At 50.9% G+C, this 20,122-nt stretch overlaps 1 protein-coding gene and 1 pseudogene across 1 annotated transcript in view; one reads left to right on the top strand and one right to left on the bottom strand.

Annotated features, from left to right (window-relative positions):
* The window catches only part of LOC144146577 (beta-scruin-like), a 61,420-nt gene extending 50,652 nt beyond the window's left edge, over nucleotides 1-10,768 (bottom strand). The window contains exons 1-3 of the mRNA XM_077678520.1: nucleotides 10,665-10,768; nucleotides 5,097-5,212; nucleotides 3,512-3,628 (exon numbers count right to left, since the gene is read on the bottom strand). Coding sequence (XP_077534646.1) covers nucleotides 3,512-3,628; nucleotides 5,097-5,212; nucleotides 10,665-10,768 — 337 coding nt within the window. The remainder of the gene's footprint in view (nucleotides 1-3,511; nucleotides 3,629-5,096; nucleotides 5,213-10,664) is intronic.
* Nucleotides 10,769-15,123: 4,355 nt separating this feature from the next.
* LOC144145191 (uncharacterized) lies at nucleotides 15,124-15,874 on the top strand (annotated as a pseudogene).
* Nucleotides 15,875-20,122: the final 4,248 nt, after the last annotated feature.

Consider the following 20,122-nt stretch of genomic DNA (forward strand, 5'->3'; position numbering starts at 1 on the left):
CAGTTCGAAACACGAATGCATTGCTGGGGCGACATTTCGACAGGAACACTTTAAGCCATTTTATATTAGGATGACCTCGGGCCTTTTCAATTCTCTTATGAATTTTTGGTATACTTGGAAACGGGTTTTTTTTTTTTTTTTTTGGGGGGGGGGGTCGAGGAGCCTCCCCCGGAAGGAGCGTGACACCATACCAGAGGCCTAATTCTCCGAAAGACGGACGTCGCTTTGAAGCGACGCGCTACTGACATGCAACTGCGTGTATATTTCTGGCTTTTCCGCATTGCGTTCTGAGCTGTGAAGCATGCCTATCTACGACGGGAGTATAATGGCAACCCCGCTGTATACTCCCCTCCACCACGGCCTTCACCGCTTTACCCAGTCTTGTATAGCCTGTATTCAATGGCGAGGTACGCATGCAGGCAACCATGTGAGTGCGCCGTTACTGGTTACGTCGGGCTTTGCGAGATGGCGGTACTTGTCCGTGCTAAGCGCATGATATGGGTTGAACATTCCAAGCTCTAGCCCGCCGAACACAAAGTAATGCCTCGACTACAATGTGAGTGCGATTAACAACAATTCTGTTGACACCACCGTTGAGAATCGGGTTGAAACGGAGCAGACGACGCACGCCGGTGTTATATTTCTCTTCGGCGTGCGGCTGCAGTGGCACAGGCCACGCCATGCCCGTGGCCCAGTAGTATTAACTCTATGCCCGTGGCGCTTCGACCATGTCCGTGGCCATTTCAGTGTTGCCAAACGAAGAACTTGACAGCTAAGCTTTTCAATGAATACCACCTTTACTGCGCGCCACACACGCCCTCTACCTCCCAAATGCCATTGCGTAATGCTGCGCGCTCGTGAATTGCCCCCTCTGAGGCGCACTAGAGACAGCGTGGTGATTCGCGTAGCCACGCTTTAAGAACACATCGTTGTCTCTACCCAACAACCGTGTGTGTGTCGTTAGTCGGTGAAGTAGAGATGGCGCCACTGTATATTTCGACATACCGAATCCCCGATATAGGTACACCAACCAGACCACCAGCTTCGCAGTACATCCTCATTAAAAGAGATTAAGGAATGCCATTTTTTGCATCCTATAAACGCAAACTGGGAAAACTTGGCGCATCCCACACAGAGGTGATGAAATCGACGGAAGGCAAAGCTTCCCACTTCTGCTTTTCCACTGACATCGTCACCTGCAATTTTTAAAGACAATAGTGTTCGTTCGGCCATTTAAACCAGAAAATTTTAGTGTGTGTGTGTGCGTGTGCGTGTGCGTGTGCGTGTGCGTGTGCGTGCGTGTGCGTGTGTGTGTGTGTGTGTGTGTGTGTGTGTGTGTGTGTGTGTGTGTGTGTGTGTGTGTGTGTGTGTGTGGACCTTCCGTTTAGACTTCTGCCAGAATCTGAGCGGGATGCCTTAACGAGACCTTCACATAGGCAAAACTTTTCTGAACCACTAAACCTGGAAAGACACTTTATACTTGTCAACAGTTTTCAGCTAAACGAAATCATCGGGAAAAAATTGAGTGTTCTTTTATTTGGAAATAAACGTTTGATTGGTATTCGCGACAGCAAATAAAGAAAAAATACGCGTTGAAAAATATTTTTAACTAAAAATACAAAGAGTGCCCGCCGAGCCTGGACCATGAGGCGGCGTTCCAAGTTTAACATTAACGCAATGTTCTGATAGATGGCGCTGGACCAGTCAAACGCGCGGAAATTGAATTGATTTTAGCAAATCTTATGTGTCGTTATCGTTGGAGAAGCGAAATGAAAGGTGGATTGCGACAGGGTGGAGAAGACAGGCGGAGAAAGGTGGAGAAGACAGGCATCCACGCGGCGAGGGCGGCAAAATAATATGGTCTTTCGGCGACATCTGCAGCAAAGTGAGCAGATAAGCGCACAATTTTTTACAGTTGGACAAAGATTTCCCGGTCGTCGGTAACGCCATGCGGACGGGTCGTACCCATGTGGTCACCTCCCCACCTCGATCGTTACATCCACAATAGCGGTCTGCATAGCCCCGGGGCGAGTGAGAGATAAGCTATGTGCGAGATAAAACCCAGTTGCACGACCTGCCAGAAGGCAGCAGCAGCAACAGCAGCCCGGTAACCGAAATGAGAGCCCACGAAAGCTTCGCGTTAAAAATGCCATTGAAGCCCCTTTCCTTAAGCACTAATTCCATTCAAGGGATTTCCACTCACTAAAGGTTCTGCTGTACTACGAGGGCGATATGCGTGTTACTCAATGTTCCCGCTACAGATCGAAATCTCTGTATCTGCAAATCAATGCTGCCGCTGCCGATCGGCAAGCTGATGATTGGGAGAGTTGGAAAAGTCCTTTCCAGAGAAAACATTTCCCTGCTCTCTTCTCCGCCATACTCTGTCAGAACTTGGAACGGGCACAGCCGAATGCCTCAACTCAGGAATGCTGGAATATTCTACAAAACTGGAACCACGAAGGTATTTTGTCAGAAATAATGTCTGTGTCTGGCATTGTTTCTATTTCATACAGCTACTACCGTTGATATTACATTTAGTAAGGTTGACGGGCAGAGAAATCTGTTCAGTGAAATAGAGTATTTCCTAAACTAAAAAAAATATTTTCAACTGTGCAGCTTATAGCGAAGTAACGAAATGTTCATCAAATTGGGGGAATCGTAAAATCGTGTCTCATCCGGGTAAATCGGCTAAAAAGGTTTTTGTACCTGTACGCACTTTTAATGTTTTACATGATTACTTGCACAGACGACCTGCCGGCGTAAAAAAAGTTTTGAATTGATGCTGCGAACACTGAGATGCGACGGCAGTGCTGCGCTAGGAGCGCTGTTTCATCAATGCTGCGGTGTCACATCGCATCGATGACGCTGGTGTCGGTAGCGATTGCCGTTAAAATAGCAGCTGGTGCAAAACTCCAGCATATCACAGGCTACATTTTGTCAGGGTTACAGGGTATATACCAGTTACGAAACTGCCCATAGACCGCATGTATCAAAAGCCGGTCTACCGTTGCCTCTCCCTCTCCCCCCCCCCCCCGGGCGCACTGCGGCAAGCACGGGCCAAGTTGACTAGCCTGTCGTCTGTGAGCAGACAGTTCAAGTAGTACTCGAATGCATGCGGCTGCTGCTGTACGTCATAAAAAGAAAAATCATAAAAACGTAGGTACATTTTACGCAATTAATGTCTTCTAATTGAAAAAGCAAGCTTCATTTTACAAAGATTTGTGATTGAGTAATATTTTATAGAAGTTCAGCTTTTTGTCCCCTAGGGGCGCGCCAGTGCACTTGCCCCTCTGCTTCAACGCAGCAGGGGGGCACGCGCGGCCCGGATTCTGAAGCGGAGTTTCGCAACTGGCATACATTGAAGAACTCTGGCACTTTCCCCCGGCTTCTCCACAAATAGAGTATACGTCTACAGTATGCTGCTCACTGCTGCCACGGGCAAAGAATACCCCGCTTTTCCGACGTAACGCGCGCTATCACGGTTGCTCGAAGGGCGCTTTTCCCTTCTTACCCAGGACGTAGATGCAGCCGTCGTAGTAGACGACGGCGTGGTAATTGCGAGGTTCTGGCAGAGGCGGCAGGCTTAGCCACTGGTTCAACTGGGGCTTGAACACAAACGCAGACGTCCCTGCGCAGGAAAAGGCCGAGGGTAGCTGATAAGATAATGAAAGATTATTTTAAATGCAGAGCATTTCAGTAACTCACGATGTCACCCGCGTTGGCGTCCGTAGTCCGCGTCCGCATCGCTCCCCCTACACTATATAAAAAAACAATACTTGCCGGCGCCAGGTTTCGATCCTACGACTGTGCGGGCGGAACGCAAGGTGCACGGTACTCTACCAACTGAGCCACAAAGCCGACACAGAACGGAAGGTTACGAACGTGCCTTATATCCTTGACTCATTCAACCGTCGGCCAGAGGTGCGCCCTCTCCCCCGCGTCCTCCTCGCCTTCTCTCCGCTCGCAACGCCCTCTCTCGCCGCGTTCGGTTCGGGCGCACAACAGGTGGGGACGTGCGCAACACCCTCCCTCGCCGCGTTAGGTTCGCGCGCAAGAACAGGTGGGGCGCGCGCATCGCGCTCTCTCGCCGCGGTCAGTTCGCGCTTAAACCACATATGTCGTTCGCGCGCGCTGCGGTCGCTAACATCTGTGGCGTGATCGTGACGTCAGCATCACGCGTTCGCGTGGTGGCGATTTCGGCGCTATAACACTCTCTCGCGAGGGGCATTGGATTGGATTCGATTGGATTGGCTTGGATTGGCTTGGATTGGCTTGGATTTGGATTGGATTGGATTAAAGTGGATTGTGTTGGATTGTGTTGCGTCATAGCCGCGTCACGTTGCGTCATAGCCGCTCCACGTTGCGTCATAGCCGCGGCAGGGGGTTCACGGCACGTTTCACCATCAACTTCATCGACAATGTCTACGCTGGAAGACAACAATTACAACAACAACCAATACGTAATCCTTACGACTTGCAGGCGCGCCCCCCCTCCCCCCTCGCAGAAATGATCTGCATTTGATCGTGCCCCTCGCGAGGGGGATGTTTATTATTACTGATAATTAAAATACAATAACAAGAGCAACAGTTGTCAGGCGTCCGCATGACCTCGCGCATTGTTTCCGAATTTAAATTTTGTATCGGGCAATGTCACGCCTCAAACATAAAAGTGTACTTTATACTAGGACGGTTCGTGGTACGCTTTGTATCATTTGCACGCAAAACGATTTCTGCATATTTCTGTTGCACGTTGACTCGCGAAGTGTTAAGCTTTGTGTTCACGCGAATGAGGAAATATCTATAGGCAGTGCAGGACCAAAAGGGCTTTCAAAAACACTTTAAGCAGACACAGGCTTAATTTTAAATAGTGTCCCACCACGCATATTTCGGCAGAAAACAGTTATCTTGCAACCAACCCATTTATTGAAAGATTGCGCTTGGGCTTGTACCCGACCGCTGTCAAGTGGTATAAATAACAGTAACTAGCTCAACGCGCTTGTAAACTTTCTGTGAAATTTCCAAAGCTGAAAACCACCGTCCATGAGTCAATTTGTCACGTTCATTTTCCATGGAGAGTCCATTCCGGTGAAACGTACCGGCTGTGGTGTCGCCCGGTTCCTGGAGGTCGGCGCCCCCCAGCACGACCACGACTGCGGAGTCCGAGTTCTGCACCTTGCCCACCAGCGACACCTCCGCTGAAGACTCTTCATGCCTGCGCATATTGGGCGCATTTCGTGGACATACTATTCTGAATACTAGTCGCTTCTGGAGGCGAAAATCCGAACGCCCCCTCTGCGTCCAGGAAGTCCCGCACTCAAAGTCGTTGTGTAACCCTCTACTGTACGGCGTGATTTCTGATAGCCAAGGTGTAGCTGCGGAAGTTAATCGAGGCTGATTTTAAGCAATTTTCTGTGACCATGCAAAGAAACTACCTGAACGTACTTTCCATCTTCTGTCAGACCCGCCGCGGTGGCTCAATGGCTAAGGCGTTGCGCTGCTGAGCACGCGGACGTGGGTTCGATTCCCGGCCGCAGCGGCCGCTTTTCTCATGGAGGCGAAAACCAAATACGCTCGTGTGTACGAGATTTCGGCGCACGTTAAAGATCCCATGGTGGTAAAAATTATTCCGGAGCCCTCCACTACAGCGCGCCTCATCGCCTGCGTTGCGTCGGTGCGTTAAACCCTACAATCAATCAATCAATCAATCAATCAATCAATCAATCAATCAATCAATCAATCAATCAATCACTCTCTGTCAGGTCATAGAAATATCGTGTGCGCAAGCATCATCGGCGTTTCCAAACTGCCGCGGAACTGGTCATCCCCGCAACTTGCATTCATCGTCTAACGTGCAAGCAATGACCATCTTTGTCATCCCTGTCTCGTGCATTCATCAATATCCTTTTTTGCCATAAGCAAATGGTTTCCCACCGAGGGTTCATCCTCATTTCTCACGTCCTCGAAGTCTCCCGTGTCTACCGTGTCAGGCTACCGCCATACCTTTTCCCCACAGTTAAAAGAAGCCTTCTGAGCCACTTTACGTCTTTGACGTCAGCTTTGCTAATACATCACGTCGTCTGTGCAGAAAACGGTAGCAATACGCGCTCCTGGGCGCTCTAAAAAGAGTTTGTCTCGTCTGTTCCTTCCTTAGGCCCGTCTTCCGCGCTGTTTTAAAGCGATATAGTGTACCAACAGGCCCTTCAGTACACCCTTTTGTAAGAAGAGTTTTTACAGACGTCGTCGCCCCGATTAGAAGGCGACGCACCTTGCGCCTATCCTCTTGTCATTGTCATTTGACCCGTCCGCATCCATTGCGGTGTGAGAACTAACGTCATACAGCATTTGCCAACACCCTCAGCAGGGTGCTCGTCGAGTACCGCTACCATTGCGTTACAAGAGTACCGTTACCTTACAAGAATTAAGGGTTCCTCCTTATCTCTAAGACGTTGGTAAACACATTACAGATAAATGCATTACAGGTGAACACTCGCGCGCGACGAGCCTGACCGCTTCGTTTCTAGCGTCACGTGACCGAGTGGAACAACTTGGCTGTGTGTGCACGGTCTGTTATAGCCCTGCAGATGCAGCCGCCCATACCACCGCTTCCATAGGCCGGCGGTGCTATATTTGGCACGGTCGACAATCTGGCCACACTACGTATGCGCACAATAGTGCTGAATGGGAGCGAACCTTATAGTTGTTTGAAACGCGACAAGGATTCAACAACCGGTGTCATTGCTCAAAGTTGGAGGCTGTGTCCGCGCAGGAGCGAAATAGTGAGCAAATGCTGCGGGGGTGTTCCATTCATGCACCCACCGTTCGTCGTGATGCGCTACTGGTTGGTTTTCTTATACGTTGGTGAATGTATTCAGCCACGAGGCAAGATTCCCAGATCAGATTTCATTGCCTAGAAACGTACAGCGGAAATGCCATCAACCCTCCGCTCCAATGCAAGTCGCGTATACGCACAGCGTCGAGCTCGAACGGAAGCTTCCATGTTCGCTACGACGTTCCTATTTTGTTGCAGGTCGTTGTTACAAAGACCAGGGCCAAATGCTACCTGCACCGCATGGTTGGTTGATTTGGGCCGTTGTAGCGAGCGAGTACTAAGTTGCCAAAGGCAAAAGCAGGCAAATAGTCCTTGACGTGTTTCGCAATGTCATCATTAAAGCCGACTATAACCACCGCTGTGTCTCGTTCTATAGTCCCAGCCATACAATGGGCTTATGCATGGAGTTATCGGTGCCTGTTTCTGACTTTCAAGGGACGATGCAGACTGCGAAGGTTAGCATTACTGAAGTCAAGCATTAGCGGTGGCCAAGCACTTTGGCAGTCTGCTGCGTATTTCCGCAGACGTCAGCAGTGTTTTGGCACTGGCACGAAACGGAAAATTCCGGTGATAGTGTTGGCCAGCATCTACGTATGCCAGACTGTTCGGCCCTTTGAATTTGTAATGCCGTGTTCTGAGACTCACACTAAATGAAAATCCCTCTGGTAAACGTTGTTCAATACACATATTCAATCCCCCATATTCAAACACATATTCAATCCGACTACTCATCTGTGAGAGAATCTGGCGACCAGTAGGGACCTGAACGTATGGATACTTTTGGCCTTGAGAGCCGAGGCTGCCCGTCCATTGGATTCCTCGAATAAGGAGCCACGGCTCAAACGAACGTTTTTACTACTACTACACCTACGCGGGTATATTTACGGCTTCTGTTAGGCTTGACGTTACGTAGCCCTAATGTCGATCCCACCGGCGTTCAAGCGCGTCTGGTTCAAGCGATCAGCCGTTAACGTCATCAAATCTCAAAACGTGACGTTAAGCCAATTCTGGGCCAACACACCCCTGCGGGTACGTAGCACTGTGTGAGCATTTGCTCGTACGCAGACGAAACAAAAGGAAACCTGACCCTCTAACAGGCTGACCTCCTCACAGAGAAATCCTAGAGTCCCGTTGAGTTCTACAACGGCACCATTTAACTTAGGTACGGCGAATACCGCGGTACAATCGTCTCGAAGAGCAGCGGCGGCAGCCTTACCACGAAAACGTGCTGCACCACAGGTTCATTCTCCCTAAGACTACACAGTTGTAGTAGCACAGCGGTTAGCGTCACTACGCGATTCGAGGCGGGTAGCGGTACCCGACTGGCATACGGGCCCTCATTCCGCGAGGACGGGCGGCCCGCCCGCCGAGCCGAGGCAGTCGTTCCGGAGCGGAACACACGCACCGGAACCACTAGAGAGTTTAAGCAGTCCGTCCGTTGCGTCTGTTACCGGGTTGACCGGACCCGTCTTCCCCTGCGCGCGCGGAAGGGCGAGGAGGAAGGGCGAGGAGGCGCGGACATGGCGAAGGCAGGCCCGCGGAACTAATCCCCTTACCGCGACGAATGCCCAAGTGCCCTGACGGGTCCAGGTCAACCCCGTAACAACGTACACGACGGAACGGGCGGACTGCCTACCCGCCGCGGTGGCTCAGTGGCTAAGGCGTTGCGCTGCTGAGCACGAGGTCGCGGGTTCGATTCCTGGCCGCGGCGGCCGCTTTTCTGATGGAGGCGAAAAGCAAAAACGCCCGTGTGTACGAGATTTCGGCGCACGTTAAAGATCCCCAGGTGGTCAAAATTAATCCGGAGCCCTCCACTACGGCGCACCTCATCGCCTGCGTTGCGTTGGCGCGTTAAACCCTACAATCAAATCAATCAACGGGTGGACTGCTAAAACACTCTAATGATACACCGGAACGTTGAACGTTCCGGTGCGGAACGATGACCCTAGCGTAGCTTACGCTAGCCGCTGTGCTAAAAAGCTGCAGACGTTCAATTCAACGTGAAAGCTGTCGCAAGTGCAGAGCAGTAATTCACCATTATGGGCTGTGGCGCCGATAGCTGGTCACTGATACCACCCATCTTATTCTTCGCCGCCCTGTCTCACTCTTCTCCTGATGAACTGAACAAAGTTTTGTCAAACGCATTTCAAATTTTCTGCCTTTCTAGCACTCTCGCGCCCCCTGCCTGTAACAGCGCGAGCGGGAGTTCAGTTATTATAAGTACAGAGCACTTTAGGGGCTCGCCTTGTGGTCGTAGGTCGCTCGCTGGACCCAAGTAGAGCCACACGGCGTTCCGTCATAGCGGCTGTCGTCACGGCATAACCCAGAGGCTTCCAAAGCCAAGCGGTTTATTTAGTCATAAGCGCTGGAAACTCGTGAACCGCTCGTGCTTGTCATACATTTCCCCGTTAATAAACGTAATTAACCGGCAGCGCCCACGTTTATGTAGTCAGGAGCGCTTGTTGGTTGGAATGTGGCAGTGCAACTCCGGCACATGCGGGAGAAAAAGCAAGCACAAAAAGAACATAACACCCACTGCCGCAGTTTCAGGCAGGGGTGCGCAAGCACTGCGAAGGCGGGAAATTTGTATTTCATTGGGTGGTAGCAGTGAGCGAATAACAGCGCTCCAGCCCATAATGGCGAATCACTGCTCCGCAGTTCCGACAGCGTTCACATTGAGGGGAACAGATTTATTTTATTTTTTGTTAAAGCTTTTCATCTCGCACGAGCCGGCGCCTCACTGCGCAGTTTACAACACGTCATTTTTTTATTGTACTGCCACTTCATTCGTTTACGATCGTAAAAACCAACCCAACGAGCGTTCCTAACTGAATGAACGCGGGGGCTCCTGGTTAATTACGTACACATTTCCGCAAATTTACCTGCAGTTTTCTTTGCCGTAAACAACGTGGAGATGAATACAAGCGCCAGCTGTTCAAGAGTTTCGAACAGTTGTACCTATGTAAACTGTTTTTCGAAACCTCTGTGTTACGCAAGTACGGCTCGCCGTGAGGATCTACTTGGGTCCGTTATATCGCTGCACCACCTGATTCCGGCAGTCCTTTAACATCGAGCACCGCAACAGCGAGCGAGATACTACGACAAGGCGAGCACCTAAAGCCCCGCACTGCTTTCGCCAGGCGCCAGGGACGGGTTACTCGCAGGACCTCCCCCAGTAGCCTCATGGTAGGGTCGCAATGGCCAATTACAGCGTCTCTTTTTTCCCCGTCTAGTGCGCTCGCTGACTCGGGCACGGCGACCTTTGCGTCGGTGCTTACGTGCTCCTTCCACATTACGGGGCTGGCATTTTGTTCACTCCTCACGGAATAGTATCTTCCTCTATGTCACCATTCAGAACAACTGCATCCAATAACCATGCATTTTAATGAAACCAACGTAAAGCGAGCATCGATGCAAAGACAGGTATAGCGGGTTGGAGAATCGGTCCCGGTACGGTACCTGGTTGGCAACCGGCACCACTGCTCGTGCGGAGAGTTAAGCAAAGTGGTTGAGCGAATGCGCAGAGGCGTCGTATCGTGACCGGTCCTTCGCTATAGTTCTATTACCACCGTATCGCTTGCAGTAGCGAACCGGTTCTGACCCTGACTACATCACCGTGGTCAATTTTTCCTCGGTTTCCGTATTTGAAATTTCCCCTTGCAGCCTGACTGGGCCGGGGTAAAATGAGGGGGCATCTGCCCAGTCTGGAAACCCCCTGTGTCAGGACGCTTCGATCGCTGTTGGTAACGGCCGTGTCGTGCGCGAAAGATTAAGCCCGAACGTCAGAACAGCCGGCCTAACCTACACGTCTGCCGTGTCGTACACGCGTGCGTACCTGCCGTCCTTTTTAGGCGTCGTCGACGTGGCCGTGCTGCTGGGTGACTGCAGGCCCTCTTTGCCGCCCTTGGGGCTGGCCGCGGCTTTCGACCAGGGAAACATTGCCTGTCACGACCCCGCCCCGATTGCGACCCGCGCGAGCTCTCCCTCTGAACGTGCTGCCACGAGGATTTCTCGGGGATGATGATGATGATGAGGAGGAGGAGGATTGTGATGATGACGATGACGAACAAAAGTATCTTCTCAGATTGATATGGCTCTTGCGCTTTTTTCTATGCACCCACCAGTGCTACCTATACATTGGTCCGCTTTGCGCACTATCGAAGGTGCGTGGTAGACATTCATTTGAGCGGAAGGTCGCCTACGTCAATGAGGATGATCATGATGAGCGGAGGGGAGAACGTGCTGCCACAAAAATTAAATGATGCTGCTCCTGACGAGGGTGAATCATTTTATTACGTTTCTCCTAGAAGGGTCACATGCGCGTTGCCGTTCATTGGCAAAATGATGAGGTTTAAGCAATCAAGCCAGGGAAGTGGGGAAATATTTTTTTGAATATTATAAATGGTGTAAGAAAAGTTAGCTTTGGGCACAATTCTCTGACACTAAGCAGAGAGCGAACTTCATTCGGCAGCTCAAGTCCGAGCCGCGGAGTAATCAGTCCTCGGAGGAAGGGGGTGTTCCACGGTCCTCCGACGGTGGCGGGCTTGGCAGAGGTGCACAAAGAGTTTCAATGTGGGCAGCCACCAGGGGCCACAGGGCGGCCGGTAGATTTTCGGGGGGAGTGGCCCAGCTTGGCCACGAATAGGGAATATTAGGGGGGAAGGGATTGTTGGAAAGAAACGTGGAAGACGAGGTGGCACGTGCACAGCGCCAATGTGCGTGCTCATTGTTAGGATAGCCACCGCATACCTGACAATGCGGATGGCCTGGTGACTTCTGTATGTAGTGGAGAAAGAGATCACAGGGGAGGGACAATGTCTGCGCCTGCCTAATATATGTAGCGGGTCTCCGTGACATGAATTTAGATGGGGAGGGAAGTACAACTCTTGCTTTGAGAAAGTTGCCGAGATGATCGCGGCGCCTTTAATGCTGCATTGCTCTATCCTCTTTTGGATTGTATTCCTCAGACAACTGCTGAGGGCTGCCCGGGAAATGGGTTAATTAATTACCCTTTGTTAATTACCCTTTGTAGTTAATTACCCTTTGTGGCTTGGTGGCCAGGGATCCATTCGAGGAAAACGTGTAGGTGAGGATGATCGTGCATGTATGTTGTCAGGCTAGTGTGGACAGGGGATGGGATGTCATTCGCGGCGAAGCTTCGTGGTGTTCCCGGGCTCCCCGTGCGGACTGTAATGTGGGCGGTCCGATGCTTGTGATGTATAATGGCTTCTGCGCTGGCTTGAGTCTCTGTAGCTGTGGGCGAAGGGACGTTGACGTGATGCCGTACGTGAGCTGTGCAGGGGCAAACCGATACCGTAGTCGTTGTATGGTCAAAAAAACGGGCGTCTGTGTAGTAGGTGTCATGGATTGGTTCGGGCAGGTGATGAGCGCGAGATGCTCTACGTTCGTGATCTGTGGCTCGACTCATGTGTTTTGGTATGTGTAGCACAGTGATTCTTGGTATGCTTTCCCATGGTGGCGGCGGGGGAGTGATGGTTTGGAGGTGGTCGGTGGGGTAGCCGAGGACGCGAAGAATTTCCCGCCCTTGCATTGAAGTTGTTTGTCGGTGGTGCTGAGCTTCATATTAAACTGAGGCTTTTCTTCAAGAGTGTTGTGGAGGGCCGCGTCATTAATTATTGCCGTGAGAGCGTAGAGAGGCACTCCCATTTCTATGCGGATGCATTTTGTAATGGCTGTTTATATTTTGTTGGCTTCTGTCTTGGTAAGGCGCTGAAAAGGGTATGCATACATGACGCGTGAGAACACGAGGGCTTCCGCTACTTTGCGTAATTCGTGTTCTTTGAGGCCTTGTTGGTGTAGCGTCACGCGGCGGAGCAGTTGGTGAATTTGGGTAATTTGAGCAATGATGGATTTGACCCATTCTGTACTTTTAGCGTCTTGTTGGAGGATGAAGCGCAGGACCTTGATGTGGCTATAGCGATGGACGGGTAAATTTTTTAATGTGGGAGTGTTCAGGTTGCGATATTGGTTATTTTTCTCGGTTCCGTTGTGCAATACAACCAGATATTCTGATTTCTGGTTTGAGCAGGTGAGTCCGACGTCGTGGGCGTTCCCGCTGATGATATCGAGGCCCGGTTGTAACGTGTATTCCTACTCGCCAGGGCTACCCTTTGTACACCAGAGTGTGACATCGTCAGCGTATATGGCGTGTTGAAGATGTGGGGTAGCGTTCAGTTTGGCGGGGAGGTTCTTCATCACCTGATCGAAGAGCGTAGGTGATAATATGGTTCCTTGTGATGTGCCTCTATGAAGTGGGTAAGGCCGAGATGGTTTCCTATCGGGTCCCAAGATGCAGATGATGCGGACTGTTAGAACATCTTACGTGTAATTCAAAATACGGATACCCGGTCTTGTTTCCTTGTGGTTGAGAAGTATCGCGTCATGCAGCAAATTGTCAAAAGCTGTTTTATATCTAATCCTACGATGGTGCTTAATTAAGCTGCACTGGGCTGTGCGTATACGTCCTCATGAATGCGTTTGGCAATGTCCTCTGTGCTCACATGCTTTCGAAATCTCGCCATTGTGGCTGGCAGGTGGCCGTTGCTTTCCACGTGCCATTGCAGTCTAGCGAGCACCATCTTCTCCATAAGTTTTCCAGCAGAAGATGTCATGGAGATAGGGCGGAGGTCGGCGGGTGTGTTGGGTGGTTTTCCTAATTTGAAGTGAGGGTGACATGAGCTTCTTTCCATTTGGGGTGTAGGTTTCCTGATCTCCAAGGCCTATTGATATGGTCGAGAAGTTTTGCAAGTTTCTTGTCAGGCAGGTTCCGGATCATTGCGTATGTAATTTTATCGGGTCCCCGGGCTGCGTTGCGAGTGAGTTGATGCCGTGCATGTTTAGTACCCCGGGTGAAACGTACGAGTTGCTTCCTTCGTCGTCATCTTCCGGGGCTGATCCTGAGTAAATGATGCCGATGTGTGAGGTACCAGAGTGTGTTACGTATCTGTTCTGTGATATCATGTGGTGTGCCTCCCATCGCTAAATGAAGCTGTTGGGCGGTGTATTTTGGTTTTTGTTGTCCCAGTAGTGTGCAAAACTGTTGCGAGACCCTTGCCATATGAAGCCTGCCGTTGAGCCCTTCGAATACTTGAAGCCAATTCTGTGTCGCTAACTTGTCGGCATACTCTTGGGTTTCATGACTGGGGCGGTAAAGGCATTCTTTGAGCCCGCTGTTATGGTTGCCGCGTTTCCAGCGTTTCACAATAGCACGGCGCTTTCGCCAGAGGGTAAGGAGGTGCTGGAATGGAGCAATGTCAGGATGACATTGCTCCATTCAGCAATGGGAGTGCCGCTTGTGCAATTTCTTGCAGTTGTTTACGAACATTTGGCCAATTCATTATACCTGTTTTGGGCCTGTTTTATGGGTTTCTTTTTGATGACCGAGTAAGAGGGACCCTTATTTTTATAATGTTGTCGTTGCTCCCGAGAGTTTCTTCGTTGTTGTCCCAGGCGTCGAATACCAGACCCCGAATCCAGGTAGGATCGGGATTTCTCTCCGCCTCTTGATTGAAGCCGAGCCTTATGGGGGGTGTGGTGTAATTCATAAGGGTGAGTTGATGGAGGCTTGTAAATTCATCCAATCTACGCCCTAAAAGGGATGTCCGAGTGTAGCCCCGTGGTGGGGGGGGGGGGTGAGGGTGGAGAGTTGAAATCTACAATAGGGGCGTGTCTGAGCTACGAGTTGCATTATTCATCTTATGGAAGGCGGACAGCGTGGCGGTTGTTTGTTGGGGCGGCCAATAGCAGTTTAAAATAGTGATCTTATGACCGTCAACCATCGTAGTAGTAGCCATGTGCTCTTTTTCAGAAGTATTAAGATTCGTCATGTCCAGCTGGATGGTGGGGAGCGTTTTGAGTATACGTAGGTAATTGCCATGGTAGGTGGCGTGAATAGCAGTTGTGTCCCTTTCCTATTCGTGATAATACTTGGCTGAACATCGCGATCATACCCCGGAATGGAAAAGTCTCCGTTAGTTTCTTGTAAGGTAATAATATGCGGTTTGGTCTTGGTGATGAGCGTGCGTTGTAATAAGACACTGCTGAGGGGGGCAACCGATTGCATGGCGCTCACGTAGCAGCGTACTCTTGTATATTCGTTCTGTGACACCATGAGAGATGGCGCTGTGACCAGTCAACATCTCACGTCGTGTATATAAGTGCACTGTCCAATAAACATAGGACGTCATCGGTATCCCATGGCGGCGTTCATATGGGCCAGTTTGTTCCTTCCGAAATATCGGGCCACCGCGCCGCAACACCACATTGCGACGAGGATGGCCACCGGTTTATCGTCGCCGCCGCCGTTCCTCGAGACTCTGGGCACGCCAGCAATCCATTCGCCCCGCTGGTTTCGCTTGTCCCAGAACTTCGTGCTCGCGTCCGGCGCCGACGAGTGGTCAGCCACCCGCCGTTGCGCGCTCCTACTTGACTGCCTGGGCCCCGAGGGCCAACCAATTTTCGACGCCCCGAAGGCACCGCCCCAGCCGCCGCTTGCACCTGCAGACACTAACAGAAAGCAGGCGAAGGAACAGACAACGCCTACCACGTGCGCCCCTGGCCGCAAGCGCTCGGGAACTGTACGACGTTGCGGCTGACACACTGGGAAAATACTTCACCGCTACTGTCAACCTTCGAGCCGAGCGTCATCAGTTCCGTGAGCGTCGACAGCTTTCCGGTGAGTCAGTTGCCGAATTCGCTTTGGCGCTCCGTAAAGTGGCAGCCCCGTGTAATTTCGCCGATACCGCCGACGATAACTTGTGCGAACAGTTCGTTGCCGGAGTTACTTGCCCGAATCTCAGAGAAAGACTGCTGCTCGAAGGTGACTCATTAACATTGGACCGAGCTGTAGAAATAGCCAAACTTCGCGAAGAAACCCGCCAAGAAGCCTTCGCGAACCAGATTACCCGCATCACGCAACAGCGACAACGAGAACGCAGCACCGCTAGGTTCTTTGGTTCCAACGAGTCCCGCCCCCCTAGTCAACATCATCGTAGCTCGTAGCGCACACGCCAGAACTACAAGAAACCGTCGCTTCCGACCCCCTGCATGGTGTATTACGTGATAACTGCGATAACCGTGGCGCAGTAAGATGCGACCGGTCGCGCTGTCCCACACGCGGCCGCACCTGTTACGGTTGCCGACGCCGCGTATACTTCCAAAGCGTTTGTCGGAGCTCGCGTCGCAGCCAACCACGAAGGCGTGCTCCAGTCCGCGAACTGGAGTTTGGCCTCGGTCGTCGTGGGGTGCGGACGTGTTTTTCGTTCGCTCCTGCGCGGCCGTGGCGGTATCGCGATTATGCCGGCCACGCGTCGCGAGCCATGGGTGTTTGTTTGGGCGGCGCGCGCTCTGCTGCGTGGGGCCGTCGAGCGCCTGCTCCCGGTCGCCAGTAACCGCTCGTCTGCCTTGAACTTCACTCAGCAAGCTACCCACACTTCGGACCTCCGCGCACGACTCATCGCAGCACAGCCTCGCCTCTACGCTCCACCGCTCCCGTCGAGAACTTCTCTCGGACGCAGCATGACGCCAGGACCTGTGTTTGTGGTGTGTACTGTGCTCGGTGGCCCCCAGTGACTGTGGCAACGCTTCTTTTCCTCGCGGCGCCTCAACTTTTCTCTTATTACCTATCTCCTTTTCTCTACCCTATCCTATTCATCCCCTTCTATATTCCCCACCCCCCGGACTGGGTTGTATGCCGGTGAGCCCCCAGCTGGGCTCAATAATATCCCCAGTCCATTTCTTTTCCTTTTCCATCGAACCACCTACCTACCTACCAGTCCGCGAACTCCTCTGCGACGATGACGCTGAAAGCGTTCATAGCATTTTGACCTTCAACACAAACAAACGCCGAGGTCTGTATGTTGACGTCGACGTGACCGTGAATAACCCGACGCCGCTCACGCGCAAAGTCACATTTGTCATCGACACAAGCTCAGCAGTGCCAATAATTGGGGACGGTCACTTTCCAAAACGTTTTCAAGATCAGGTACAACTCAAGACACCCAGACTTACATTGCTTGATTTTTCACGCCAGAAGGTCCCTGTGCTTGGCCTGTTTAAAGCAAAGCCGTCGTACAAGGCACCAATAGCAGTCATGCCGCCTGATGTAACGGGTAGTAGGAACTCTTTTCTGTGATTAGATGCTGCGCAAGCCCTAGATATTCAAATTTCAGGGACAGAGCTACGTTGCCTGCGCACTGCCGTTGTGCAAACGCCCACCCACGCAGCGTCAACGTTGCCTGCCACGAGCTCCCACACACAAGAGCGCATTCCACTGCAGGCCGCTGTTGTAAAGCAACCACAGAGTGCCCCACAGTTTGCTATGCCTGCAGTGCTATGGGCCAGGTTTTCTCACCTTTTTACCCCAGGCATGGGCCTTGTTAGAGGTTTTCAACACCAGGTGAACATGTAACAGACAGTCCACCCAGTCGCCCGGAACATAAGACGCCTTCAATCCTCAATACACCAACCAGTAAGCAAACAACTACAGGCCCTGCTCTCCGCCGACATCATGGAAAGGGTCAATGCCTCGGAATGGGTTTCCCTTATATTCGCAGCCTTAAAGAAAGATGGCAAAATTCGTCTCGGGGTTAACCTGAGAGAGCCGAACAAAGCCATCATGGTCGACAACTTCCCGCTGCCTCACATTGAAGAGCTGCGGCATGCCTTAAACGGAGCCAGCCACTTCTTAAAGCTAAGTCTCGACACTGCGTACCACCAAGTTCTGCTGCACTTAGACAGCAGGGACCTCACAGCTTTTGTTACGCGCGGAGGTCTTTTTCCGTTTAAGAGGGTCTGCTTTGGAGTGGCGTCAACCCCAGCACCCTTTCAGCAGCTAATGACAAGGATCCTGCAAGGCTTCCATGGTATTCTTTATTACATAGACGACATCATCGTCTTCCGGAAGACGGAGAAAGAACATCTGGAGGACCTGGAAGAAGTTCTGCATCGCATTGCGAAAGCAGGTAAGAAGCTCAATAAGAAATTTGTTTTCAATGCAACAGAACACTCTTTCCTTGGACACCGTGTCCGCGCAGAAGGCATTGCACCCTTTCAAAGCAAAGTCTATGCAATCGTCCACACCGCCACGCCTACACACCCAGGCACACTCCGTTTATTCTTAGGCCGTGTCGGGTAATACGCAAAGTCCATTTCGAGGCTAGCCGAAGACTTGGAGCCCATGCGTCGACTTCACCGCAAAGACTCACTATTTGAGGAGGACACAGCCAACCAAACAAGTTTTGAGAGAGTGAAGACGCTTCTGGCCTCCCACAAGTTGTTGCGCATGTTTTACCCAGCCCTTCCAGTTATTGTCGCAGCTGACGTCTCTGCACTCGGGCTGGGTGCGCTTTTGCAGCAGGTGGACGGCCAGAAAACTTGCACCATTGCGTTTGCCTCGGGTACTCTGACTTACGCAGGAAAGAAGTACTCCGCCTGCGAGCATAATGCATTGGCTTGAGTGTGGGCATGTGAGTAGTGGCATGTTTACTTGTGGGGACAAACTTTCACTCTTCAAACTGATCACCAGGCATGGTAGCGTTGCTATCTAACAAGGTACAGGGCGACGCCTTTTTCGCATTGCAAGGTGGGCAGAACAACTTCTGCGCTACAACTGCACAGTGGAATACCGCAAGGGGTTGGAGAACAAGGTCGCAGACGCGCTGCAAAATTTCCCAGTCGAGTCACTGTGCATCTCCAAGGATCACTTCGAGCAGTCCACCAGTGACGATGCCACTCTGGCAAAAGTCAAAGAATGGGTTAAGTCGTGATGGGCCCCCCACAAGCTCGTCCCAAACCAGCTTCATCCGTACTTCATGCTACGCAACGAGTTGTTAGTTGTAGACAACTTATTCCTGCGTGGAGAGCGACTCGTAGTGCCACATTTTAATACGAATCTGGTCATTCCACAGCGCATGAAGCTCATCCTGGCATTTTGAGGACGAAAGCCTGACTTCGGCAACGCTTTTGGTGGCCGGGCATGGACTGGAAAACAGAAGCCGCAGTCCAAAACTGCAGCGTCTGTCAGAAGGCAGACAAGATTGTGAAAACGGCACCTGCTCCTCTGCAACCCGTTCCATTTCCAGAGCGCCCTTGGCGAAAATCGCCATAGACATCGTTGGCCCAATGCTAAGAGCTGCGCCGGATTGCGGGTTCGCCATTACATTGGTTGATTATTTTTCTAAGTCTCCCAAAACACAATTCTGCAACGAGGTATCTACAAGAACACTCAGTAACTTCTTGCTGTCAATTTAGAAGCCGGAGTCCCAACGCTGAATTCCAGGTTCAAATGCCTGACAATTAATGCATTCTCAAAGTTCTTTGAGTCCTCGCTGGACAGACTACAGTCTGTTTTGCTCCAGCATGCAATGTATTTTTTTAGTTCCTGTTGGTCCGGTCTCTGTCGCCCACAGGCCATTTTTGCCAATTCTTTGCTTACTCCATTAAACACCACCATCCTTTCAGCTCCCGCCTTGCAGTTACCATCCACAGTAGTCGGGATTTCGTTCGATAAATGCACGTCTGATGTGCAGCCAGCCGTTGAGTTTACACGTACTGGTAGGATGGACGTTCCACCGCTTGCACCACGTTGTACTTTTCCCGCCAACACGATAACTTTTCATTTTTCCCGTATTAACGCTACGAAATACCATTGCAGGGAAATGTATTCTCGCAGCGCGAAGCCGGCGGCTCGCGTATTTTTCATCAAGGCAGGCGCATGCCGTGCAGAGAGGACGCTCTGTGGAACAACGTCGTGAAATGTCGGTGTATACATTCAAAACTTTTTTTCTCTGGTAAAACAAAAACTGTTCCGACTAAATTTTCTAAAATAAACTGTCATGATTTATTCTAGTGAATGCCATGTATTTGATATTTTCACTAAGACCACAAAAAATGCGCAATTTAGGGATGAAAATGAGCTGGAAAAGAGATTTGACAAATGTTTTTCCCCCGCCTTTTCTTTATCTAAAAAAAATGTCCGCAATGGTAAAATTCCCACAAAAAAAGTTTCATTGGCTGAGAGAGTGTGCTTGTATTTGCTGAAAATGTTTGAAAATGCTCAACATCGTGTATTTTCTTAATGGCGTCGCGAGGAAAAAAACAAATATTTTGAAAATGCAGCGTACGAGAGTTCAGGGCCTCAACATGATACCCACGAAAAATAATGGCGGTTAAAAAAGAAGTGATTTTTAATGATTTTTTTGACAGAGTTAACTTTGCTTTAAATTCTCGAGATAAACTGGCGTCTACAAACAGAACTATTCTTGGGGGGGGGGG

The sequence above is a fragment of the Haemaphysalis longicornis genome, unplaced genomic scaffold (assembly GCF_048455015.1).
Source record: "Haemaphysalis longicornis isolate Haplotype H1 unplaced genomic scaffold, Haemaphysalis longicornis Haplotype H1 scaffold_7, whole genome shotgun sequence".
Taxonomy (NCBI): domain Eukaryota; kingdom Metazoa; phylum Arthropoda; class Arachnida; order Ixodida; family Ixodidae; genus Haemaphysalis; species Haemaphysalis longicornis.